General features: G+C 36.1%; 1 protein-coding gene across 1 annotated transcript; it reads right to left on the reverse strand.

Annotated features, from left to right (window-relative positions):
- Window positions 1-207: 207 nt before the first annotated feature.
- On the reverse strand, window positions 208-23490 carry LOC129272806 (isocitrate dehydrogenase [NAD] subunit beta, mitochondrial-like). The gene is made up of 10 exons (XM_054909909.2): window positions 23394-23490; window positions 16737-16799; window positions 14634-14758; window positions 11748-11888; window positions 10972-11104; window positions 10344-10477; window positions 7189-7438; window positions 6471-6565; window positions 4755-4815; window positions 208-3233 (listed from the first exon to the last, which is right to left on the reverse strand). The coding sequence occupies exons 1-10, from the start codon at window positions 23436-23438 to the stop codon at window positions 3159-3161; spliced, it is 1122 nt and encodes a 373-aa protein (XP_054765884.2). The 5' UTR covers window positions 23439-23490; the 3' UTR covers window positions 208-3158.
- Window positions 23491-27984: the final 4494 nt, after the last annotated feature.

The following is a 27984-nucleotide window of genomic DNA, read 5'->3' on the forward strand; positions in this document are numbered from 1 at the left end:
CTTACCCCCCCCGATCATCGTCGTTTCCCCTATAAGCTTCTTTTGCAACTTTAGATACTTCCCCAGAAATTGGGAAGCAAATCATTTTTAAATATCATCATCATAATCAATGATTATTTCAAAGTCCAAATAAAAAATAAAAAAATTAAAAGTTTTCAATCACTCAACACTAATCTCGACAATTTCACCTCAATTATTTTTTAATGAATAACATTTTTTTATTCAGCACCAAGGAGATATCCTCATCATCTGATGATGCAATAAAATTTGTATATATCATCTTCAACAAGATATTTTACACAAAATAAATAAGAAAACATTGACAATGACTTTACAAAGACTGACAGGAAGTTTCATTGATATTGATTGCAAATTTGCAATAATGAGATCAAATTTTAACAAAAGATATTCTGATGCAAAAAACCAGACATCTATCTCAACAATAGCTGTTCCATTCATTCATTCTGTTACAAGAGAAGTAGAACAGTTATCAATCACAACTTGACAAAAGTTGACTTGGGATTGATTGCTAAATCTACTGGAATGTGCCCCCCCCCCCCACGACTACTTTTCTTTCATATGTCCAGATGACTGCAGATTTAATTGAAGGTATTAAAATAAGGACACTTGCATGATACACCATTTTATCTCTTAGTGGGCAATTTTTTTCATTAATTCGGGAATCTGATTGGCCAATTTGTTTGTGAGAAAAACCCATTTACTTTGTCAAGAAAGAGCAATATGAGCCCGTATTACCTGTTGGATGTTCATCTGTTGTTGTTTTAATATTGTTTTCATTGTTACGTGCATGCCCAGTGCTGATTTCAACCACATAATATGAGACCGTATTACATGCGTATTCAAGCATCGCGCTGCACAAAACCATTTTTTGCATCAGTTTTAGTGGCAAAATGCACATTATTCTTTTTACTGTGATCATTGTGTGATGTCATAAATGATTTTCTTTTTTTTTCAAAACACAGAGTTTGCAGTTTTTTAGTTCTATTCTGGTGATTTCCCTTATTCTGCAATAATTATAAGGATACACTTGGAGAGGTCAAATTGTTATACCCTGCTTGTTATTATGAAATATAGGAAATATCTACGTCCTGGTTCCATATTCCATTCGGCCTCCAGCCTCATGAAATATGAAACCAAAATGTAGATATTTCCCGTATTATGGGAACAAGCAGGGTGAAACTATCAGTATTGGTCCAGTATCATTTCAAAGTGTATCAATATACACATCCAAAGTGCAGCCTAATGTGTTTATCATTATGACACCCTAGCAAAGTGATACAGGTCTGGTAAGATGGTGATGTTGATCCTTGTTTATTTGATAAACCTCGTCTCAAGAACATGACCAGAACTAGCTATTAAAACTAATCAAATAAATAACTGGTCAAATGATAGATCATCATCATCAGCATTTGTCATACTCTGTATGTAAGACTAGCTATTAATGAAAATTTATGTTGTATCAATGTGTTTCAATCATTATTGAGTACATATATTATCTCCAGATAACACCAACAAGAACACTCTGAAGAACTGAAGAAACATCGCAACAAAATGAATATCTATCAGAATCTATCAAAATTAAAACAGGTCATAAATAAATTGAATTAAATACATGCCTCCATCTATTTTCATACATTGGTTAAAATTGCATGCAAATCACACACAGAAATAGTACAAAAGAGAGGCTAATTTATATGTAGGAGATAAGAGAATAAGTTTGTGCGTATATATAAGGGTTACGGTTTCATTTTTTCATATTGATGAGATCTGGAAAATATGGAAATTATAGGTATAACTTAGGCCCAAGATTCACAGATGAAACTGGTTTGAAACCATGGTCTATACATATTTCATTGTAAAGATTAAGTATGTTTCAATAAAAAGTGGAATTTAACCCAAAGAAAAACTTGCTTTTAGATGAAAAAGAAAAATCAGACAAGTTGATAGATGAAAGTCTGAACAATGTCCGACAAACGATAAGAAAGTTATGAAATTTTGAAAGTTGTAGATATTGGTAATCATTGTACCCATGGAAGACTTCAAATTGGCCACATATGTGATGTCATAGTGATGTAAGGCAAAAACTACTCTTCTATGTACTCCAATACATAAAATGGCTAAAATGTCATTTTTTTAAAGGTTTTACTTCAAATTATATTTTTCTTTCATGAAATTTTTTTTAATATACCACATGGGTTATATTTAGATTACTGCCCCAGGAGAAAGGGTACTACAGAGAAAACCACAAATCCCTGATAATAAAGTACATGGCCTATGGGAAAGTTGCCCTTGCCCCTATTGTCATAATTTACTTAATACCCAGTTGACAATTTGAAATCTACAGTCTTAGGGATCTCAATTTTAAAGCAGCCATAACTTTCTTATTGCTTGTCCAATTTCTTTCAAACTTTCACCATTCTTTTTTTTTTTTTAAATCTTTTCCAACACAATATTTTATGACCAAGGCTGGATTCCCATTTAACAAGAACTTTGAAAAGATCCAATCATGCTTCTGTCTCAGAAGTTATGTTGTTGCTATGGTTTAAGCCTAATCTTAATTTAATAAGCCTATAAAGCCGGATAAGTATGTCTACTGCTTCCTTCAACTAATCTGAATAAACACTCCAACCACAGCATCAAGCATGCATTTACTATAAGCCTTCTTCTAACATACTCAGCCTAAGTTTTAGAAAGAAATCTGTATAAATCCTGGTTTCAAACAACAATATCAAAACCAACTTTTTAAATCTACCTTTGTGAATTCTACCATGTACATTTTCCCCACAACTAAATTTGAATTTGAAGTCAATTTGTGCCAGACAGACACATCACAGTACAGGTATTTTTTTTCATATTTGGCACACACAAAAAAATGTATATGATTTCTTGTTGGAGGAGAGCATCTTTCAGAACAAAACAGTTTTGTTGACCAGAATATTCAGACTTCATCGTGTGTATGAAATTCATTTAGGTAGAATTCTCATTCGCACTTAAACACCATTTGTCATCAATATGATATAATACTCTTCTGCAACAGTAAAAATGAATCTTTCTATTCAAATAAATACTGAGATATATGTTGATTTCTTCAAGTCTTTGAAATCTCCTTAGAAAATGGCAAGTAAGAACATGGCCGTCTATCTCATGTTGCTGATGACTGCATTTGTGAATTCATGGGTTGTTGCATAGCCACCGAGATCTTGAGTTCGAACCTGATAGTCAAGAGCAAAACAATAAAACTATTAAAAAGCAAAGCAAGGACAACGCATTTATTTATGGAATAAGTATGAAAACTGGATAAGCCAAAAGCAACACCTATGATGGGTGGAGTCATGAAAGGTGGGATGACCCTATTGTACCTATTTTCCACAAAGTAATAACATGCTTTTCTACTTTTCAACAGTATGTTGTTTAACCACAGGGCAGGGTATCCCTTTAATTGAACATAGCTGAGCATGTCTGGTTGCCACATCAGTAGAAACAGGTATATTACGGGAGTAGACTGAAAAATCTGCTGTTCTGGAGGAGTTCCACAACATTTTCTGATTTTTCTCAGCTCTCCTCCTACACAGACGGAAGACTCCCATAGGACAAGTAATGGTGGTGATTCGCGCAACACTTAACTACAGCATACATGTATATAGGGAAAAGGGTGAGCTGCCTCACCCATTTCAATTACTGCTTAACCCTAAACATTTTCTGCAATCATTCCGCCGCGCGAAATTTTTTGACTGCGCCACTTGCAGAATTTATACTTTTAAGTTTTCGCGCATCTTTTGAAAAAAACAAAGAAAAACAAAAGGTTGAAAAACAAAGAAATTCATAAAACCATAAAATACATAAGAAATTGATTTCCAAACCCGAAGTTTTTTTCAATTGCAATTGTTAAGAATGCTACGAAGAATATTTTTACAAAAAATTAGCATTCTAGGAGCTTTATTTAGTGAATAAGAGCAAAAAGTATGATTTATGTATAAATTAGCATAATTAATTCATATAAAATAAAATCTCATTATTTTGGAAAATTTTACCATACAGCCTTGTAGATTACATCGCACACGACAAGCGTGCAAATTTTTGCGGCGCTCGCGCGATCGGCGGCCGAGATCTCAGGGGGAGGTTGAATCAACCCCCCCCCTCCTCGGCCACAGAACAGCCAAAAAAGCCTGGCCTAGTTAGGGTTAAATCCCACTTTTAATGGGATAAACAAAGCGTTTGAATGAAAACTTCTTATGGATAAACCATATGTGATGTAAAATACAAAAGTTTTATTCCAAACAGAAAGGGTTGCATCATCATTATTTTCTAATGCAGCTTGAACATAAGAATGCGCCATGATGGCATCATGTCTACCACCAATACTGCGGTGCATTTGGGATACTTCGGTCTATGGAGGGAAGGCATGCCGCGTCTCAGCAGAGAATATCCTGACAGAAATACATGTAGACTGATTTTTCTGTCTAATACCAGAGCTAAACATTGCTGTTATAATTATTTTAATAAATCTAACCCGGACCTTAATAATGATTACAATTTTTTGTGCCCACCACATGAGGTGCTGGATACACTAAGTTCTGAGGTTGTTTGCCTGTCTGTGCATCTGTCCGTCCTACCAATGTGGCAGATAGAAGTGCATTATTGCTCTAATTATCATCATTTATTTCCTCCCAATATGAGTTGCATTGCAGACCACTAGCATAGAGTGAAATGTGCTTAAGAGCAAACAAACTTACTTTTCCACCCTTGATGACTCTCTCAATAGCATCAGTCATTGTCTTGGCATACACTTCAAGGCTGCAAAGAAGAGAAATAAAATCACTTTACTTTCAAAATAAAAATACTGTAAACGCTGTTATTTTCGCGGGATTAATTTTTCGCACTTGACGGCTTCAAAATATATTCACGGGTTCTTGAATTCGCGCTGCTCACTCCATAATAACAAAGTCACTTCCTTCTTCCCATCTGTGAATGGTTTTATATTAACATCTCAGCGACGAAATTGTATTTTCTGATCATAATTGTAGCTCTAAAGCGGCGTAATTCAGCATTGTTTTGATCCAATCATGAGCTTTTGTGACATTTAGCGCAACTTTTCTATGCGGGGCAGATATCGGGGAAGGCAAAACGGAGGCGCTACTGGCCTGGTATAGACGGCTGAGCACCGGGTAAGGACTGAGGGGATTACAGCTATTCAAAGTGCATGGGACAAATCAACAAACCTGGGCGATCGACCCTACGTCTTCTTAACATGGCAAAAGCGATTTTGTGTCTCGCCCACACAACAGAATCGAAACTTCATTGTGAAATGACTGGGATGGAATAACACTTGTCATAAGAGCCTTGCACGTAAACTTTAATGTTGACCTGAAAATGACCTTTGACATACATAACATACAGGTTGCCTAAGTACATCTACCATCCAAGTTTTGTTGAAAAGTGACTTCCGGTTGCGGAGTCAGGTGTCATAAGAGAGTCTTGCATGTAAACTTTAACGTTGATCTGAAAATGACCTTTGCCCTTACCATGTGACCTCTGACTGCAGCCTAACATGCAGGTCCCCCAAGTCCATCTACCATCCAAGTTTGGTTGAAAAGTGACTTACGGTTGCGGAGTTAGGTGTCATAAGAGTCTTGCATGTAAACTTTAATGTTGACCTGAAAATGACCTTTGACCTTACCGTGTGACCTCCGACTACAGCATAACATGCAGGTCCCCCAAGTCCATCTACCATCCAAGTTTGGTTGAAAGCGACTTATGGTTGTGGAGTAACGTGTCATTAGGTTTGTGACGGACGGACGACATTTGGATCTTTAAGTCTCGCCTTCACCTCTGGTGGGCGAGACAAAAACTAAACAGATCTAAACACTCACCAATCAAACAGCAAAAGCAATTTATATTTCAACCAAAATCATAATTTAAATACCGATCTACGACTTTAAAAAAAAAATGATCACATTGCTTTGGAACAAATTCTTGCGATGCAGATGATTTGGGAGCTCAAGCTTGCTTGCTTAAATGTCGCCCTCTCTAGGTCAAATTATGCAATCTCTTTGCCAAAACGATACACGCAATTGAACCGTGGTTCAAAACTTGCATTAAAATAGATGCTCATAAATTTGTGTATTTTTAAATTCACCATTTCATCATAAAAATATTTTTTTGAATAACTTACTACCATATGATAAAAATTATTTGTTCTTGATGGATGAGATGACAAATGACTCTCCACAAAAGTGTGATCTACGTTAGTCTCCTGTTAACTGTTGTGGGAATACTAATCAATGAACAGTACTAGTGTTATAATCAGTATGAAAATATTGTTGAGCTTTGTTGCGTCTGGGTCATGTTTCAATTTACCATCAGCCAATCACATTGAATGGTTTCAGGAGCTTTAGTCCGTTTTGTTATGATAAATTTTATGAAAACAGGTATATATGAGCAAGACTTACTTGAGATGTTTGAGCATGTTGGCAGCAGTCAGTAACATACAGGTAGGGTTGGCAATGCTTCGACCAACAGCTTGAGAAAAGGTGTGTCTTGCTCCCTGCATAATTTACATAAGCACATATTTCTTTCATATAACAGAAGGTAGTAACAGAGACATCTATAATCAAGAAAACAGGCTGAACTCACCATTGTTTTGTGATATAGAGACCTATAACACTTTCAAGGGTCTGAAATTTACAATGGCATTTCTGTATGAACAAGGTAAATCTTTCATGTATGTAAAAAAAAAAAACCAATATAGCACCGTATTATAGCAAGCAATGAAAATAACATACAAAAGTTTAATGAAAAAACTATAGTAACAACAAAAAGAAAACATTATTCAGGATTATAAAAAGATAATAACAATATCGAATGATTTTTTTTCTCTTTCCATTAAAATAGCAACACAAGTTAAGGGCAATTCCCCCTAAACAATCAACCTTTTATTTTCAATATCCGAATCTCAACTTTCATATTTTTTTCTATTACTTCTTTCATGAACTGCTCAGTCCCTGGTAATTTGAGAGCAATACTGATGAAATTTCATGTGAACTAGAAAAAATAATTATTTCAGAAGGGTCCCACAAAAAAGAGGTCAGACATAAATAATCACACTACTGAACTATTCGTTCAACTACATTACATGGTATATATAACATGAGAGCACTCATGACTCACCGGTTCAAAGATTGCATAATCTTTTGAGAAGTTCTCTCCTGGAACCACTCCAGCACCACCCACTAGACCGGCAGCGAGGTTATCAACAATGTTGCCATAGAGATTGGGTGTAACCATGACATCGAACTGATGAGGATTGGAGACCAGCTGCATACAGGTGTTATCAACGATCATGGCCTCAAACTCTATCTTAGGGTAGAGAGTTGAGATCTGCCGACAGCTCTCAAGGAATAGGCCATCACTTAGCTTCCTGTAATACCAGAATTATGAAAAGATTCTCGACTGCACATGCTTGAAGTTTCCGCCTCATCCATTGCCAGATATTAACTATATTGCATACTTAACTCTGATATTGTGAAAACCATCATATTAATCTAATTAAATATTATTGTCATTATAGATAATGACTTCTAATATATTCCATATATATATATTTTTATTCATTTAAAATAAGAGGCTTTCATGAATTCAAAAGGATCTGTGAGCTTGATCTTTTACCTTGACACAAATGACAAAACTAATAAAATCATTGTAACTCTTTATGCATACATGATCCACATATCAAGTTGATCCGTTAAACAGTTCTTAAGTTATCAACAAGTGGAATGCCTCTGGCCGTCTCACCTGCATCACGCGATTCAATATAGCAGCAGTGCTGATTTTGAAAACTACTATAACTCGCACAAGATGTTCAGTGATACTTGGTTACTCTTATTTCCACGTTTTATGAACTAGACCAATACACTTATAGAGATATGATGGCAATTCAACAAATACCCCAATTTGGCCAAAGTTCATTGACCCTAAATGACCTTTGACCTTGATCATGTGACCTGAAACTTGCACAGGATGTTCAGTAATACTTGATTACTATTATGTCCAAGTTTCATGAATCAGATCCATAAACTTTCAAAGTTATGATGGTAATTCAACAGATACCCCCAATTTGGCCAAAGTTCATTGACCCGAAATGACCTTTGACCTTGGTCATGTGATGTGAAACTCAAGCAGGATGTTCAGTGATACTTGATTAACCTTATGTATAAGTTTCATGAACTAGGTCCATATATTTTGTAAGTTATGATGACATTTCAAAAACTTAACCTTAGGTTAAGATTTTGATGTTGATTCCCCCAACATGGTCTAAGTTCATTGACCCTAAATGACCTTTGACCTTGGTCATGTGACATGAAACTCAGGCAGGATGTTCAGTAATACTTGATTAACCTTATGGCCAAGTTTCATGAACTAGGTCCATATACTTTCTAAGTTATGCTGTCATTTCAAAAACTTAACCTCAGGTTAAGATTTGGTGTTGACGCCGCCGCCGTCGCAGCCGCCGTCGCCGTCGGAAAAGCGGCGCCTATAGTCTCACTCTGCTATGCAGGTGAGACAAAAATGGGAAGGACGGATGGCTGGGCAGACATCCAAATGGCACCAAAGAACAGTCATTCATAAAGTAATTCATAACCATCCTAGCTTATAAACAAGGTGGTTCACAAACCAAGACTCTCGCCTGATTTCACGATCAATAAAAAGTCAAAAAATCCTTTGACTCCTGGATGATCTTTGACCCAAGTATCATCCTCAAGAACACACACGTCGTTCCCAAAGATAATTTGTACCGAGTATAAACACGATAAATGCATACATAAAGGTATGAGAGCAAGTTGAACAAAACTTGAAAAGGGATAGCCATCACCTCATGTCATTTGACCTCTAGATGACCTTCGACCTATCATCGTCATGAACACACATGTGATACTACCAAATGATCATTTGTACCTTTTGTAAGTTACAAAACTGATGTAGAATTAAAGAAATGAGAGCAGTTTAAATAAACACTTGATCTTTTTAACCCTAGATGACCTTTGACCCCATCATCCTTATGAAGACACATGTGGTATCCAAGGATCATATGTACTTAAAGTGTGAACAAAATTGATGCAGAAATGAGACTAAGTTGAAAAAAAAATTGTCCTTTTGACCCTATGACTTTTGATCGCACCTTCAAAACACATGTGGTATTACCTAAGGATCATTTTAACCTGATCAAAATTGATGCAGAAATAAAGAAATGAGAGCAAGCTGAACAATAACTTCAAACAAGGCAAAAGCGATTTTGTGTCTCGCCCACTTTATGAAAATAACCAGAAATATCGTGATTTGCGAGGGCATGCAACAGAATTGTATCAAAACTTCATTGTGAAATAACTGGTAAGGAATAACATTTGTCATAAGAGTCTTGAATGTAAACTTTAACGCTGACTTAAAAAAATGACCTTTGACCTTACCATGTGACCTCCGACTGCAGCATAACATTCTAGTCCCTTAAGTACATCTACCATCCAAGTTTTATTGAAATGTGACTTCAAAGAGTCTTGCATGTAAACTTAAACATTGACCTGAAAAATGACCTTTGACCTTAACATGTGACCTCTGACTGCAGCATAACATGCAGATCTCCTAAGTACATCTACCATCCAAGCTTGGTTGAAAAGTGACTTACGGTTGTGGAGTTATGTGTCATAATGTTTGTGACTGACGGACGGACGACGGATGACATTTTGATCCTTAAGTCTCGCCTTCACCTCTGGTGGGTGAGACAAAAAGGATGAATATGACCAAATAGCATTTGACCTGTTAAATCCTAGATGAACTTTGACCCCATCACCCTCATGGATACACACGTGGTATTACCCAAGGATCATATGTACCAAGTATGCAAAAATAAAGAAATGAGAGCAAGTTGAACAAAAGTATAATTGTCATAACAGACCATTAACGGACCGATAGGAAATGTGATTACTAAATCTCTGCCAAACTTTGTTCAACCTCGGCTCAATTTTTGGCTTTCAGGGATGGCCAACTGGTTAATATTTCAAATTGCACTTTCATATAAACGCATTTAGCTGACAATCATGTCTCTTTGGGATCACAGAAATCGGTTTGGCTGAGAGAAAACATGTTTTGCACAGTCTGGTCTGAGATTCACTTAGAATATCGACTAATGGAGACTTGCCTGTATTATTATCTAATAGATTAGGGGGCTGTCATATTCTTCGTTACCAAAAAATGTGAATAAAATGTAACTCAAACGTGATAACAAAAGACATGTATGCAATTCAGAGGTGAGCTCTTCAAACATTACTCACATGATGTTAGCCTTGTGAACAGCAGTGACCTTCTTCCTATCATGTTTTGTGGCATAGTCAAAGGCAAACTTGGCAATCCTTTCTGACTTGGCTCTCGTTATGATCTTCAAACATTCTACAACTCCAGGTATACTCTAAAAAAAAGAAGATTAATAATCCAAGAATAAAAATAATGAAAACATGCAGAAATGTCTGTTTTAGATTAGTATATCTTTAAAACTATAATATTTTTAAAACTATAAAACTATAATACTAGGATTTAGTAAACGATTCTTTATATTAAATTGTAAAATGACTTTAGGATAAGACTGCTAAAAAATCCCACTAAATCTACATTTGTTTGCCATAAGGTACAAAAGTCCCATAGAGCTGCAAAAATGCACTTCAAGTTCTACCACAAAGTCCTAAGATTATTGAGACATTGTCCAACAAAGCCAGCAAACATTTTGTATGACTTTCAGCAATAAAGTATATAATACATAATCTTATTTACATAAGACTTTGTTGCAACTGAAGCTTTGGATAAAGTGGCATCGTATGATGCATAGTTGGGGGTAAATCCTCTCACCACGTCTTGGGACTGGTAAAAACATTGCTGGGATTTGTGAGGACTTGAAGGCACCCTTACCTCATGTTCCAGTGCACTGTATTCCCCTTCTGTCTGTTCCCTGATGACCACAAAGTCCAGATTAGAGTATCTAGTCTTCACACCAGGGATAGTTCGACAGCGAACAACATTGGCAAACAGGTCCAGCTCATTCCTGCGTGATACAAGGAGGTAGAAACAAATGACAAGGCAAAATTGTATGATGACGAATTTCTATACAGATAAGAATTGGCAAACAAGTCAAGTTTATTCATGTGTGATGCAGGGGGTGAAAAGAAATGGCATGTTTCACCACTGCCATCATGATCATCCACATAGGCTAAGATTTGAGACAGGTCAAGCTCATTCTTCTGATAAGTAAACAAAAAAACATGATGACTATTATCTTGTCATATAATTCTGAGATAAATTTGTCTTGCTTCGCTGATGTTCTATCATTCTTTTACGTGGGGGCAATCAAGACATCCAGTCTAGAATCTCATCTTTCAATCATAGGAACACGTGTTCAAATCCCATACATGGCATGTTTTCCTTCAGCTAGAAACCTACCCACATTGTGCTGCACTCAACCCAGGTGAATTGGTACCCAAGAGAATTCATTCCTTGAGCACACTGAGTGCTGGAATGCAGATCAAACCAAAGCCTAAGGGGGGTGGTGGTGGAGACGGTGGGTGTAGAAGCACTTAGTAACAATAATAATAATAATATTATGCCACAGAATAGATTACTTCTAGATAGATATTAAGGCATGTTATTATATGTTAATCCTATCAAATTGTTGAAATATTTCAACAAACCTTAGTTTCATGTTGAGCGTTTGCAGCTTTCCTGTGCCACCTGCAGTAGGTGTGTGGATGATTCCTTTGAGTGCTACATGATTCTTCTTCAAGGAATCCACAACATCATCAACACCAGCACTTTGATGATCCATCACCTCACTAGTACATTCAAATGATAAAAAGTATGAAAGATAAAAAATGAGTTCGGACAGAATCAAATGAAATGACAACCCAAGTGTTTGTATGCATAAATAAAAAAATATGTGCCAAATGGCTCTGGAAAACAATGTGTAGTAGCTGAGAAATGAGCAAAATAAACACAAATTCCATAAAATGTCAGGTATTTTTCTAAACAATATTAATACACTATCCCACATATGCCTTTTTGTGTAATTATCGGTTTTCAGCTAAGATTCCATTATTTCACAAAGATAACTTTATTTCAATGTACCAGATCTAGATCTATCATATGGTGGCATTTAAGCTCGATTTTAAAGACTGTCTCATGAAATAATGGTTTGCTGCAACTACTTTCTTTTACCTTTAATATTTATAATGATTAAAACAGTTCATGAACCTATTTTCTCGCAAATTTAGGATGGTATCTTCAAAATTTAATAAAAAAGAAAATTTTCCTCGATTGAAGTTACTGCGAGAAAGTGCCGCACAGCATTTTTAAAAATAGTACCCGGGGGATATCTGAGTTTGAAACTCTATACGCATTATTCTGAAGCGCCGCGCCTGTGATTCTAAAAAGTCCACTCAATTACACGTTAGAAAGCGACAATGCATGGAAGTAACAAGGCAAACGCCAAGCGTTGTCTCGCCTGCATATTGCAGTCATGAAGAGACTGCATGTCAAAACTACATGTATGCTATATGACTTAGATGGACCTCTGTTACGAGTTTGGCGATCCCACCTCGAAGCTATAGAAAGTTATTGTGTGTACAACACAGCAGTGCCAGTCATGGAAAGTTCATTGACCTTTGACCTTAATCAAATTCAACTCACATTCGAACTTGACCTGCACCTTCAAGAGATGGACCTCTTGTTTGAATTTGGCAATCCTACCTCGAAGACATAAAAAAGTTATTATGTGTACAACAAAGCACAGTGCCAGTCATGGAAAGTTCATTGACCTTTGACCTTATTCAAATTCGGCTCACATTTGAACTTGGCCTGCACCTTCAAGAGATGGACCTCTTGAATGAATTTGGCGATCTCACCTCGAAGCTATAGAAAGTTATTGTGTGTACAACACAGCACAGTGCCAGTCATGGAAAGTTCATTGACCTTATTCAAATTCGACTCATATTCGAACTTGACCTGTACCTTCAAGAGATGGACGTCTGTTATGAATTTGGCGATCTCACCTCGAAGCTATAGAAAGTTATTGTGTGTACAACACAGCACAGTGCCAGTCATGGAAAGTTCATTGACCTTTGACCTGTGACCTTATTCAAATTCGACTCATATTCAAACTTGACCTGTGCCTTCAGGAGATGGACCTCTGGTATGAATTTGGTGATCCCACCTCGAAGCTATAGAAAGTTATTGGGTGTACAACACAATTGTTGACGACGACGACGCCGACACCGGAAATAGTGATACCTATGTCTCGCTCCGCTACGCAGGCGAGACAAAAACTGCAGCTGCGCTGGCTTGGATGTCTGGCTACTATGCAGGCGTGGATGGGAGACTGGATGGGCGCGGAAGGAAGTGATTTTCATGTGAGGAGTCGCTAGGTACTTGGCAGTTTTAGGCAGTTGCGAGAGCGATTCCAAAGCACACGAGAGCGGAGTCGTTCTTCGCTCCCGTAGAAAATGTGCCTGTTATTTATAAAAGACATTAATGAATTAGCCAGTCAATTAGCATGATTGTCGATTGATCTTATCTCATAGCTGCGCCATTTAAAAAAAATGAAATTTGGCCTGGAAGCATAATAAATCGGTAAAGTTTAAACACAATGAAAATTCTATTTTGGTCAAAGTAGGGTGAGTTTATCTGCAGGCAATTTTTTTTTTATTATTTCAGGCTACTTTTCACGATCTAGTCTATATCTGAAACACTGGATAAACTTTACCATTGCAGGGAATGGGGATTTTACCAGGGCTCTTTTGAGCATTTCATCAACCAGAACCCTGTGTATTATTTCCCCTGTAATAGGGGAATAGATCTTTTGAGGAACAATGCAGAGAATAGAATGTAAATTACTTCATAACAAATATGAATTTATACCAGATCATTTGATCTCCTAATTCACAGGAGTGTAAACAGTACCACACATAATTTTTTGTTTTTTTAGTTTTTAATTTTTACTTTCAATTTCTGTCTAAATCTCAAAATTAATCCATCAATAAATGATTTTCAATCTTGATTATTGCCTTTTTCGCCCATTCATAATTTGGACATTAAAGAAGATAGGATACAAGATTCCTTTAGGACCAATGATTTTCTATGATTACCCAGGCTTTTGATGATTTTAATTTTCCAAAATATAGAATGGTTTTAGGTACATACAAGTATTCCACTATCATTTTTCAATTATCTGGTTTTCATGTATATACAAGTATTTCATAAAAGCATACATCATTATAATCTCTCTAGGGCTTTGTACATCAAAAACCTGACAATATCAGACTGTTGTTGATTTGCATGATGTGCCAAAATCTGATGAATCCCCAATAGGCTTGTGTACAAATTATGCTGTATAATACCCATGTAGTGGCATATTGATATTGGCATATTAATGATCTTGGATGGCTTTTCTTCATGGAATATCAGAAATATTTCACTAATCAAAGCTGATATTACACTCATCTTTGATTTGGGCAATAATGGCACCAACTCATGGTATACGGTATTCCATTCTAATAATAAAGTAATCAAGAATGATAAAACACCTGATAAAGATTTCATCAAATTGCACAGGAACACCACCAGCTTTAAAGACCTCCTTGACTGATTGCATGAGTTCTGGTCCCACACCATCGCCAGGAATTAGGGTGACTGTCTTCATATCATCTGACTAAAATACAAATAAAGAGAGAGGAAATTCCAGCATAAGGAATGTTACTTTAAGATATTTCTCTGCAACTTTAGCGGCTGATTTAGTAGAAAGTTCCATAATCCTCATTCTGATCTTATGTTTAGGTCTGTGGTAATCGCAAACACGTCACTCTGAAAGGCTATCAATCTGAATTTGAATAAACTTCTATCCATTTTTTGGTAGTTATCAAACAAAATGTTTGCCATTATGGACATAATTGTTTTACATAAATTTTCATACGCAAATTATGCATTTGACAAAAATGTTGGGTGCTTACAGTATTATGCACCAAGAGAAGATATTCTTCTTCTGAAATAGGTGCTCGTCTCCTGGTTAGGTTGTACATGTAGGATGACAATTGGGTATAACACTTATACCAGACGTTTTTAATCACCTTTTATTGGTAAAAAAAAAATCATTATAAAGCCCAGTTTACCTGTTTTAAACAAGCATTATACAGGGAAACATGTAAAATGTGTGACCTGTCACCCCAAACCATATTAAGTTGCTAAATATGAATTTTGATATTTTTATTGAGCTTGAAAGAGCACATCCTAAGCTTTTAAATTATAACTTGTTCAAATTGATTGAGAATAGCCACTCAAGTACTTGATTGAATGTAAAAGGAATTCAGAAATAGCTTAAAAGAATGAGAAAAAAAAGGTCTGCAGTTCTGGGTTCACTCAATCATGAAATTTGCACATTGCAGAATCATTAATAGTGAAACTTCCAAAATAGTCCAGATTTATCTCATTTTTTCTTTAATGTAACAACTTCAAATTTTAACAGTACGAAGAAGAATTATTTTTTTCATATAAGATGTTTCATATAGAGAACCTTCCCTGATGACTTTTTTTTTTTGGGGGGGGAGGGGGGCTGGTTACAAATACAGTAGGGTAATATACAAACAAATATTTAAAAAGAGACATGGACATATTAAACGACGTACCAATCTGATTGAAAATGAAATGATTCAAAGAGGAAAGGAGGGGGATCTCATGCTTTAACTTAATTTTTTCTTAATTTTAAGACGAATTTGCATGAATTTATAAGTTACAATATTGGTTTTACAAAAATATATGAATTATGTGAATAGAAGCAGATGAAAAAATAAATGAAGAGAAAATTGACATAAACACCATCTAAGAGAAAATTGACATGAACACCACCTAAGTTTTTATCTCATTTTATTAATAGGTGAATTTATGTAAAAATTTTCATGAAATTCAAGAAATTACACTGATGTTTAAAACAGGAAAATAAGGTATACATTATTTTTTGCCAGTACTGCATGCTTATTCTTTCAAACTGTCTCAACATAATCATGTAGACAGGGATGGTCCAGGCTAGATATATTTCTATCTCAATAAATAGAGAAAAACTCACAGAACAAAATGCTGAAAATTTGATCAAAACCTGATAACAAATAACAAAGTTATTGAATTTTAAAGATTTGCATTATTCCGGTGAAACAGTTCTAGGCATGTCTTTATTAATATTCATTACGTGGGCTGATGATGTCATATCCCCACTTGTTCTTTTGTATTTTATTATATCAAATTAGGTTTATTCAAAATTATTCTACCAAGAACTAAAACAATTGGATTGACAACTGATTAAGTGCATTAGATAGTTATTGCCGCAACTTATTTCATCACAATGGAGACACATCATTTACACATGTATGTATGAAATAGTGAAACATTTGATTTCATGTAATAACATATTAAAGGAAAGTGGGGATGTGACATCATCAGCCCACCTAATGAATATTCATGGCGATGTGCATATAACCGTTTTCACTAAATATTTATAAACTTTATTATACAATAACTTTGTTATTTGTTATCCGATTTTGATCAATATCCTTTACCGTTAAGTTTGCATATTACATGTATCTGTCAATGAATGGGTTAACGAGTTCTTAGGAAAATGAATGCTATCTTAACAAATATACCTGCTTTGTCACAGCTGTAGCAGAAAAGCATCGCTGACTGCCTTTAATGTGTTGTTTGGATAGCTGCAAAGACACAAAGAAAATGTCATTTCTACTTTAATACACTACCAAAAAATGCAACATCTCCATGTGAAAGAGATAATTAGTAAAACATGCATTTTTAATGCTATCATATAAAGCAAACAGAATTGAAAATCAGACTTGAAATGATCATGAAGAAGAAGCATTTTGAAATTCAGTCAACAAATAAAGAGGCATTTTCTGTGATTTATGAATTTCGCATAAATTAGCAATAATTTTCTGCTCCAAATTCAAAAATTCTGTGTAGATGTTTAGTGAACCTCATGAAGCTCTACCAGACGGAAAAAAAAATCAAAATCGGTCAACAATTAAAGAAGCATTTTACGTGAATTTTTAAAAATATACATAAGTTAGCATATTCAATGAGTTTCAAAATTCTGTGTAGGAGTTTCGAATCCCCCATCTAATGCTATCATATAAAGCAAACAGAATTGAAAATCAGACTTGAAATGATCATGAAGAAGAAGCATTTTGAAATTCAGTCAACAAATAAAGAGGCATTTTCTGTGATTTATGAATTTCGCATAAATTAGCAATAATTTTCTGCTCCAAATTCAAAAATTCTGTGTAGATGTTTAGTGAACCTCATGAAGCTCTACCAGACGGAAAAAAAAATCAAAATCGGTCTACAAATAAAGAAGAAGCATTTTATGTGAATTTTTAAAAATATGCTTAAAGGGGAATCCAACCCAAATAAAAAATTGTTTTTATAAGAAAAAGAAAAATCAGACAAGTTGATAGGTGAAAGTTTGAACAATATTGGACAAACAACAAGAAAGTTATGATCTTTTAAAAGTTGTAAATATTGGTAATCACTATACCCATGGAGACTTCAAATTGGCCACATGTGGGATGTCATAGTGATGTAAGGCAAGGACTACTCTTCCATGTACTCCAATACATATTATGGCTAAAATGTCATTTTTCCCAAAAGTTTTATTTCAAATTATATTTTTCTTTCATGAGGACATAAAACAATATACTACCTGGATTATATTTAGATTACTGCCCCAGGGGAATGGGTACTTAGGAGAAAACCACAAATCCCTGATAATAAAGTACATGGCCTATGGGAAAGTTGTCCTTGCCCCTTGTCATAATTTACTTACCCAGTTGCCAATTTGAAATCTACATACTATTAGAGATCTCAATTTAAAAGCCGCTATATAACTTTCTTATTGCTTGTCTGATTTCTTTCAAACTTTCGCCATTCTATTTAATTTATTTTTCTCCTTCCCAACACAACATTTTATGGCCAAGGCTGGATTCCCCTTTAAATTAATATCGCATTAAGTAGCATAAAAAGTGGAATGCCTCTGGCGGTCTCACCTGCATCACGCGATTCAATATAGCAGCAGTGCTGACTTTGAAAACTACTATAAATAATTATTCACAAAAAAGCAATCATATAATGATCCAATACTATGTTCATTTACATTTGACCTTGATCATGTGACCTAAAACTAGTCAGTGAAACTTGATTACCCCTATATCCACATTTTATACACTATATTTATAAACTTTGAAAGTTATGACAGCAATCCAATAATTACCTCTAAAATGGCCAAAGTTCAATGACCTTAAATGACCTTTGACTTTGGTCATGTGACCCGAAACTCAGACAAAATGTTCAAAGATACTTGATTAGTCTTATGTCAAGTTTCATAAATCAGATCCATAAACATTCAAAGTTATGATGGTACATGTAATTCAACAGATACCCCCAACATGGCCAAAGTTCATTGACCTTTGGCCTTGGTCATGTGACCTGAAATTCGTACAGGATGTTCAGTGATACTTGATTACTCTTATGTCCACGTTTTATGAACTAGAACAATACACTTTCAAAGTTATGATGGTAATTCAACAGATACCCCCATTATGGTCAAAGTTCATTGACCTTTGACCTTGGTCATGTGACCTGAACGCAACAGGATGTTCAGTGATACTTGATTACTCTTATGTCCACGTTTTATGAACCAGACCAATAAACTTTTAAAGTTATGATGGTAATTCAACAAATACCCCCAACTTGGCCAAAGTTCATTGACCCTAAATGACCTTTGACCTTGGTCATGTGACCTGAAACTCAGGCAGGCTGTTTAGTAATATTTGATTAACCTTATGGCCAAGTTTCATGAACTAGGTCCATATACTTTCTAAGTTATGCTGTCATTTAAAAAACTTAACCTTAGGTTAAGATTTTGATGTTGAATCCCCCAACATGGTCTAAGTTCATTGACCCTAAATGACCTTTGACCTTAGTCATGTGACCTGAAACTCAGGCAGGCTATTTAGTAATACTTGATTAACCTTATGGCCAAGTTTCAAGAACTTGGTCCACATACTTACCAAGTTATGCTGTCATTTCTAAAACTTAATCTTCGGTTAAGATTTCGTGTTGACGCCGCTGGAAAAGCAGCGCCTATAGTCTCACTCTGCTATGCAGGTGAGACAAAAATTGTTCTAGTCAAAATTTCAAAATTCTTTGTAGAATTTTGATGAGCCTCATGAAGCTCTACCAGATGAAAGAAAAAAATTCAAAATAAGTCAACAAATAAAGAAGCATTTTTTGTGAATTTTGAAAAATGCACATAAATTAGCATATTTAATGAGTTTCAAAATTCTGTGTAGAAGTTTTGAATCCCCCACCTAGTGCTATCATATAAAGCAAAGTAGCAAACAGAATTGAAATCGGACTTGAAATGGCGAAGAGGCATTTTTAAATTGTGGACGGACGACAGACGACGGATGCCACGACGTGGCATAAAGTCCAGGATAGGCCCCATAGAAAATTGACTAAACCTTGTTTTTTCATATATACAATATTTTTTTATGGTGTTTCTTGTCGATTCGAGGGTGCTGATTATGAATCTGGATGATGCCACTCATGTAACCTTGAGCATTTTCTGCAAATTGGCAAAATCCCATATGGCCGCCAAAATATGCAAATTACCCATGAAAATCAGAATTGCCCGCACAATTGGCTATAAAATGCATGAAATTGTGTGGCAGGAGTAAAATACTCTCTGAAAAAATAATTTTTGGCAAAATATTTATTTTCTTGATACCGTAAGTAACGGTGTATTAACCGCACCTTTTTCTCGGCGGGACAGAATCAAAAGTCGGGGGTGCGGTTTATACACGGTGACAGGTCTGAGCCAAGCCAATCTCAGCCCGATACCACTACCAGTTTTCAACTCGCGTCGGGTGGCCGAGCGTAGCCGCTTGGGGCAATCCCGTTTAGAGGGGTATGAGCCGCGGGTATAAAAGGGAAGCAACTATGACTACCGGTATCTACCGTAAATGTCCCTCAAAGTTATATCACGGTAACAAACGCACCTACCTTCATGAAACTGACTTTTTTTAATGGTGTGACTCTGTCTTTGTTGTCATTTTTTAGTCATCGCGGCAAAGTTCAGACGCCAATCGATCGCACAGCGCGGTGCAGCTAGCCGAATAAGACATGCATGTGTAATGTTTATCGCAAGTTCGCAACGTCAACATAAGCTGGCGCTTTACCTTTCCGTGGAAGTTATTTTGTTTGACAAATTATTGGTATTATTTGACAATTAATTTCTTTCATTTGCCTTTCCTTCATTTCTCTCTATCATCCATCATCTTAAAATCAATCTTCAATCCCCATCTTCACTCCTTCCGACTTTTTATTTTTAATTATTATTCACTTTATTCCCGCCCAGAGCTCCCATTGAAAATACGGTGTACCGGTACTAGCATTTTTTTTCCTATTTTGCTGTCTGTAAGATACCGCCACACACGTACTGAGAACTACCGGTAGTGGTTCAAAGCAGACAAGAAAAACACCTGAACAAAATCGCAAATTTCTCGTATCTTGAACCTTCCCGTATTCCCTTGTCTAAAATTCATGTCAAGACATTGAATGCTAGACAGAATTCTGAAAGCAAAAGTGGGGCTGTGATGCAGGAAATATGATATGAACGATCTTCTCGTATGGGTGAGCCCCCATGTTGATGCTGGTATCGGTACTTGCAATGAACACCGGTACCATATGTGTGTGTGTGAGGTGACTCGGAGTGTGGAAGTGGCCAATAATATCGGCAACTTGCAGATAAGTGACGAAGCGCTGATTTCCCATCATTTTTTACCAGTAATTCTTCGATATTTTTTGGTTCTTGACTCTTTCTTAAATACGCATATTAGAGATAGAAAGTAAGTTTGATTAAATTTTTTTTTTTTTTGATTTTTTTTTTTTTTTTATGATTTTTTTTTTTTTTTTTTTCCATCCGAAAATGGGGGGTGCGGTTAATACACGGGTGCGGTTAATACACCGTTACTTACGGTATTCAAATGGCTGCCATAGGCCCCTGTATACTTTATAATGTACAATGTGAATAGGGAAAACTAATTTTCACAAAAATGAGCACTAAACTGCAAGAAATCATGATCTATGAACGAAGTACTTTATATGTAAATGTTCAGTGATACTTGATTACTGTTATGTCCAAGTTTTAATGAAATAATAATTTTTATCTATAAATTGTTCTTCAAAACGGCATTGACAAACGGATCGAGGGATCTACGGGAGATCGGGTCTGGTAGGAAACATCTCATTTATACCATTTATAGTGAAATAATTTTTATCCCTTTATTAGGCGCCTGAAGGTTCATACTATCATAGATAAATAAAATTCGACAATACAAACCGATTTCACCCTCTAACTATGGATTTCCTCGGGAAATCCATCTTTGTGTACATGTGTCTCTTATACATATATGGGAGGGGATACAAGACTCCAATGATGAAGAAGTATATATATGTCAAAGGATTTAAAAAAGACATCATCATGGAGTAAGAGTAAGACTAGTCACTTGTTCACTGTAACCACCCTGCCTGCGCCTGTGGGGAATCTACAGCTTTGACTATGGCATGGTTACATGCCAATGCTGTACGAGCACACACTTTAAAAAATGATTAAAATATCACTTTTGACGTGACCAAATTACTAATTTCCATACAGTTGCAATCTATTTTTCATTAGTAACTTGGGAATAATTTTTGTATTCACTAGAGCGCTCAAAACTTGAATTTTGGGCATATTTTTGGTGGAAAATAATATGGCAAGAAAATTTTCATTTGTTTAGGTATCTATCTATTTTTAATTAAGAAAAAAATAATTTAAAGAATCAAATTTACTTAAGGGCCAAGTTGTATGACGAATAGGTTTAACGGAAACTGTCAGTGTAAAAAAAAATAAGCATTTGTCCCAAAGAAAAAGAGAAAATAAGCCAAACATTGCCATCCTTATTTTGCCACACATAGAGTTATAACTGAGAACAAGGTTATATCATAACCTTGTTCATTGAATGAGTGAGACTAGTCCTGGCTTGACCATGATGTTGACCTACTTCACATTTTCGTCAATAATTTTGTAGTTTACAATCTTGCCGGCAATTTGATAGCTATTAGTATTATTTGAATTGAATTTTAATCAAAATATGAATTTTTTTTTTTTTGCCACACAATGAATAAATGTCCGCGAAGTTTGGACACCCCGACTAGCCAGGAGGCTTATAGAGAGTAAAAATCATTTACTAACGTAGGCTTACTCTCAATGAAGCCAGGTCTTCCTTCTCATTCACCTACACAAAGGACCCCAAAACCCGAAATTTTCACCCCCAAGATTTCTACTTTCCTTCTAAAAGATCTAGCCCTAAATCATGTACTGATGTACATGGGATAAAATACTTCATTTCCGACATTTCTACGCTCTCGTTGTTATTTTTAAACAAGAATTCATCAAAAAAATGAGAAAAATATTGTGAAAAGACAGAAGAGACTTTCCCGATGTTTACGCCGCCATCTTGTTTCCTATTAGGATGGGGGGTCGGGTGTCCGGACACTTTATATTTTTGAAGCCTTCTTTTTTGTCTTAAGATTAGGCCTACACTAAAAATATGAATTCAATAGTTGTAATCATCCTCTATTTTGTTCTCTATAATATTTTCTAACATTTTGTACTAAAAATTGATGTAACTTCGCTTGTAATTTTTTCCAAATGACTTTCTAAAATTGATCGTCCGAATACACAACCTGTCCGGACACACAACAACTGCAACTGGATTATAGGATACTATTTTATTTATTGTTCTTCGCCAAGGCCAAGCAACGTGTAACTGTTTCAGGTTTTGGGGTCCTTCGTGTAGGTGAATGAGAAGGAAGACCTGGCTTCATTGAGAGTAAGCCTACGTTAGTAAATGATTTTTACTCTCTAGAAGCCTCCTGGCTAACCCCGACCCGTCTGTCTGCTAATATTAGCCTTAGGCACCCGTCGGAAGACGCCAGGTGAGCGGTAAGAACTTTGCGTCTACGCCCGCAGCTCCGGGGACGGGCAAGTAACGGTACCGTGGAACTCGCGGCCTGCTGAGCAAGGGCCCAGCCCCAGGCCAGGCAACTCAGTAAAAAGATGGAACAAAACATAAAACCTTTGCAAATGTATATTTCCCCGAACCCTGCAATAAATACTCAAATATACATCACAACAAGAAAGCCTGAGGAAATTTGACACAATGCAAATGGAAATAAAATTTTGTTACCTGCACGGCAGCAGCCCGGAAAATTTTCGTCATAGAACTCGCCATTTTGATTCGTAAATTGATCACCCGGCCGTGCAATCAATCAATCGATCGATATGACGGTACCGGTACCGGTATCAGCTAGCCGAGCTCGCTCGATTGAGGGGGGCCGGCCATGAGGCACATTCGCCCCCCCCCCCCTTGGAAAATACATGTAGGATCCACCCCCCCCCCCATCCACCCCTGGGGAGCGTTTCATCAATATTTTCATCCGACAAGTTGTCAGACCTGACATCTTTCCATGATTTTGATTGGCTGAGAGACACTGTTCCCATTGTAACTGTCGGATAAAATGGGACTTGTCGGATAAAACGTCCGACAAGTCCTTTCATGAAACGCCCCCCTGATGTCTGGTATGCATGGGCGGAAACCCGCGTCCCCTAAAAATAAGGGCAAAAATAGTAGGGGGGACACAACATAAAATGTCCCTCCTACTATTTTTGGTCTTTTATGATGGAGAAAAATACATCATTCACAATCGAAATAATAGGGGAATTAAGGCGGGGTAATTAGTTGTGACACTTTTTGCATTTTGCATGTTTGAATTGATATGATTAATAATCTAGTAGAAATAAGTATATAGGCCCTACCTATATATAGCCTTTAAATTTGATTCTTGATTTTCACCTATATATATAACTGTCTATATAGCTTTACCCCACACTGAGTCATTGTGATCTTTGAAAAAAACCGATGTCAAATGGCTGAACTTGCCCTATCTGTGGGGTAAATTGTGCCACCTTCTGGGGTAATTGTTGAGCCACAAAAACTATGTACAAATTGTATACGGGAAGAACCAGCATGTCAATTTTTTCATTAGTCTTGCACTTGCTAATTCTCTATAAATACTAACATCCTCTAAAAGTAAAAGAAGTGTCATGTGAATTTGCCGGGGAATTTGCTCCTTTCCGCCGGCATATCAATGGCTTTTTAAGGTTTTTTATTATTATTATTATACCATTCGAATTACCATGGCTCAACTTGCCCCATGTTGGCTGGCTCAAATTACCCCAGTCCGAACTAATTGCGATATTTTCACAACCCGATCCATATCATGTAAAAGATTATGACAATGAGAATCCATACCTTGACTAACGATATTGTTTTTATTTCTTTATAATATGTTTAAAGACGTGTGCAGGTAAAAATCACTTTATATATTTCACACCCTTTTTACCTTTTTGGCTGAAATTTGTATTTTCCCCCCTAATTTCCCAGGACCAAAATCCAATTGAAACCAGTTGGATTTCCAACTGGTTTCAATTGGTTTCAATTGGTTTTAACTGGTTTCAATTGGTTTTAACTGGAATTTAACAATTTCCAGTTGAAACCAATTGAAACCAGTTGGGCAACTGGAAATCCTAACTGGAACCAGTTGGGTAACTGGAAATGACTTCCAATTGGAAATGATTTCTAACTGGAACCAGTTGAGTAACTGGAAATCCCAACTGGAACCAGTTTGCATGGCAACTGGAAATCCTAACTGGAACCAGTTGGGCAACTGGAAATCCTAACTGGAACCAGTTGGGTAACTGGAAATGACTTCCAACTGGAAATTATTTCTAACTGGAACCAGTTGAGTAACTGGAAATCCCAACTGGAACCAGTTGGGCAACTGGAAATCCTAACTGGAACCAGTTGGGCAACTGGAAATCCTAACTGGAACCAGTTGGGTAACTGGAAATGACTTCCAACTGGAAATGATTTCTAACTGGAACCAGTTGGGTAACTGGAAATCCTAACTGGAACCAGTTGGGTAACTGGAAATGACTTCCAATTGGAAATGATTTCTAACTGGAACCAGTTGAGTAACTGGAAATCCCAACTGGAACCAGTTGGGCAACTGGAAATCCTAACTGGAACCAGTTGGGTAACTGGAAATGACTTCCAACTGGAAATGATTTCTAACTGGAACCAGTTGGGTAACTGGAAATCCTAACTTGAACCATGCAGTTGTGTAACTGGAAATCCTAACTGGTACCAATTGGGTAACTGGAGATGACTTCTAACTGGAAATGAATTCTAATTGGAACCAGTTGGGTAACTGGAAATAAAACTGGAACCAGTTGGGTAACTGGAAATGATTTCCAATTGGTTTCCAATTGGAAATTTTCCAGTTACCCAACTGGATCCAATTGAAACCAGTTAATTTGCATATTATCTGCCAGTGTGCACAGATTAATGTTTTATGAGATCCATCATCATTAACAATGTATCTATTTAATTCTTTTCAATTTCAAGTGCCACACTTTTTTAAGATAAGTATTTAGAATACTTAGCAGTGAAAACCATGTTCATAAATGTTATAGATTATAATTAAAACAGATTAAAGGATAATTAGTACACCTCTAACTGTTACCAAATTACATCAAATAAAAATACAAATATTTGAAGATCTTCCATATAATAAATACATATGAAAGTCTGTATTTTATCAATGCCCTTTACATTGGTATTAATAGACATATAATACTGCTTCTGTGTTGGCAAATGAGCAATAGTTAGTGCAAATGCTAATTAATTTGTAACTAATTAAGTTCATTCCAATTAGTTCCAATTGGATCCAGTTGGAAACCAATTGGTTTCAACTGGTTCCAGTTGAAACCAGTTGCCTCCAATTGGTTTCAACTGGAACCAATTGAAACCAGTTGCCTCCAATTGGTTTCAACTGGAACCAATTGAAACCAGTTGCCTCCAATTGGATTCAATTGGTTTTAATAGGGAAATTGGAACAACTGCACCAATTGCCAACTGGTTCCAGTTGCCCAATTGGTTTTAACTGGAACCAATTGGCAACTGGTTTTCAATTGGAACCAGTTGTTCCAATTTCCCTATTGAAACCAGTTGGCCAACTGGTTTCAATTGGTTTTGCCCTAATTGGTTTTAACTGGATTTTGGTCCTGGGAAAGTACTTTTTGTTTCAAAGTTTATCTCTGCCATTTTTACCTCTGCCATTATTACCTCTGCCATAAAGTACCTCTGCAATTTTTACCTCTGCCATTATTACCTCTGCCGTTTTTAACTCATTTTTATCTCTGCCATTTTTATCTCTGCCATTTTGACCTCTGCCATTTACCTCTGCCATTTTTACCTCTGCCGTTTTTACCTCTGCCATTTTTACCTCTGCCGTTTTTATCTCTGCCATTTTTACCTCTGCCATTTTTATCTCTGCCATTTTTACCTCTGCCATTATTACCTTCTGCCATTTCTGTCATTTTTACCTGGTACCGTTTTCGCAAAGATCACCCCCTAACAAGAAGCTTGTTTTCAGAATCTGCATAAATCTGCAACAATCACGAGCTATAACATAACATCCACCCCATCCTCTCGGTGTAGGCCTCTAGTTTATAAAAGGCTTTTTAATTAGGTGCGCCGCTTTAGACTGGTATGAAACTATTATTTCGGTGATCACAGTTGCATACGAATCCTCAGCCTCCCCTCCACCATCCTCTCAATGGTGACATCATGCACCACGTGACGTGCATAATATACGCATGATGCTCATTCAACGTCACACGTTTAAAGAATGGTAAAGCATATGGTGTTGATCAAATTCCGTTAATGAATTTTTGAAAAACTCTAGTGGCCGTTTGTTATCTTGTATTGTTCTTTTATTTAACATTGTGTTTGACACCGGTGTAGTTCCCACTGATTGGACAATTGGACTAATTAGACCTCTGTATAAAAAGAAAGGAGATCCAAAAGACCCGAATAATTTTCGAGGCATTGCTTTGCTTAGTTGTCTAGGTAAATTATTCACAAGTATTCTGAATAAAAGGTTAACAACTTATCTTGAAGGCAATGATATACTTGGTGAAGAACAGGCTGGTTTCAGAAATGGTCATTCGACTCTTGATCATATTTTTGTACTGCATTCAATAATTGATTTGTACTTATCTGAGAGCGAAAGGGTATATTGTGCATTCATCGATTACAAAAAGGCATTTGATCTAGTATATAGATAGATCGGCTCTTTGGTTGAAATTAATGAATAGCAATGTTAATGGAAAGTTTTTCAAAATGATATATAATATGTATAGTCAGGCAAAATCGTGTGTAATAAAAGATAACGAAATATCTTCCCTATTTGAATGTAATATTGGAGTTAGACAAGGAGAAAACCTATCACCTATATGCTCTTTGCTCTCTTTCTAAATGACTTCAGTTGTTTTCTCCAGGATAATGTCATGGCTTGAATGTTTTACCAAAAAAAATTAATACACATGCTCGACAAAATGAGATACAAGTGTACATTAAGTTGTTCACATTGCTTTATGCCGATGATACTTTGATTTTAGCTGAATCTCCTGATGATTTACAAACTGCCTTAAATGCGTTATATGAATATTGTAATATTTGGTCTTTACATGTCAATTCAGATAAGACAAAGCTAGGTTGTTGTTTTCTCTAGGGGTAAAGTGCGGAAATTACCGTCCTTTCATTTCAACAATCGTGAACTATCAGTAGTTGATGAGTACGTATATTTAGGAATAACCTTCAATTATAATAACAGATTTAAAAAAAGCGCAGACGAAACAATTGAACCAAGCCA

The sequence above is a fragment of the Lytechinus pictus genome, chromosome 12, assembly GCF_037042905.1.
Source record: "Lytechinus pictus isolate F3 Inbred chromosome 12, Lp3.0, whole genome shotgun sequence".
Lineage (NCBI taxonomy): Eukaryota > Metazoa > Echinodermata > Echinoidea > Temnopleuroida > Toxopneustidae > Lytechinus > Lytechinus pictus.

Coding starts and splice junctions, on each gene's coding strand:
- LOC129272806 (XM_054909909.2), bottom strand. CDS start 23,438: ATGGCGAGTTCTATGACGAAAATTTTCCGGGCTGCTGCCGTGCAG. Junction 10,478..10,971: donor ACAGTGCACTGGAACATGAG/GTAAGGGTGCCT, acceptor TCTTTTTTTTAG/AGTATACCTGGAGTTGTAGA. Junction 6,566..7,188: donor ATTATGCAATCTTTGAACCG/GTGAGTCATGAG, acceptor TAAATTATGCAG/GGAGCAAGACACACCTTTTC.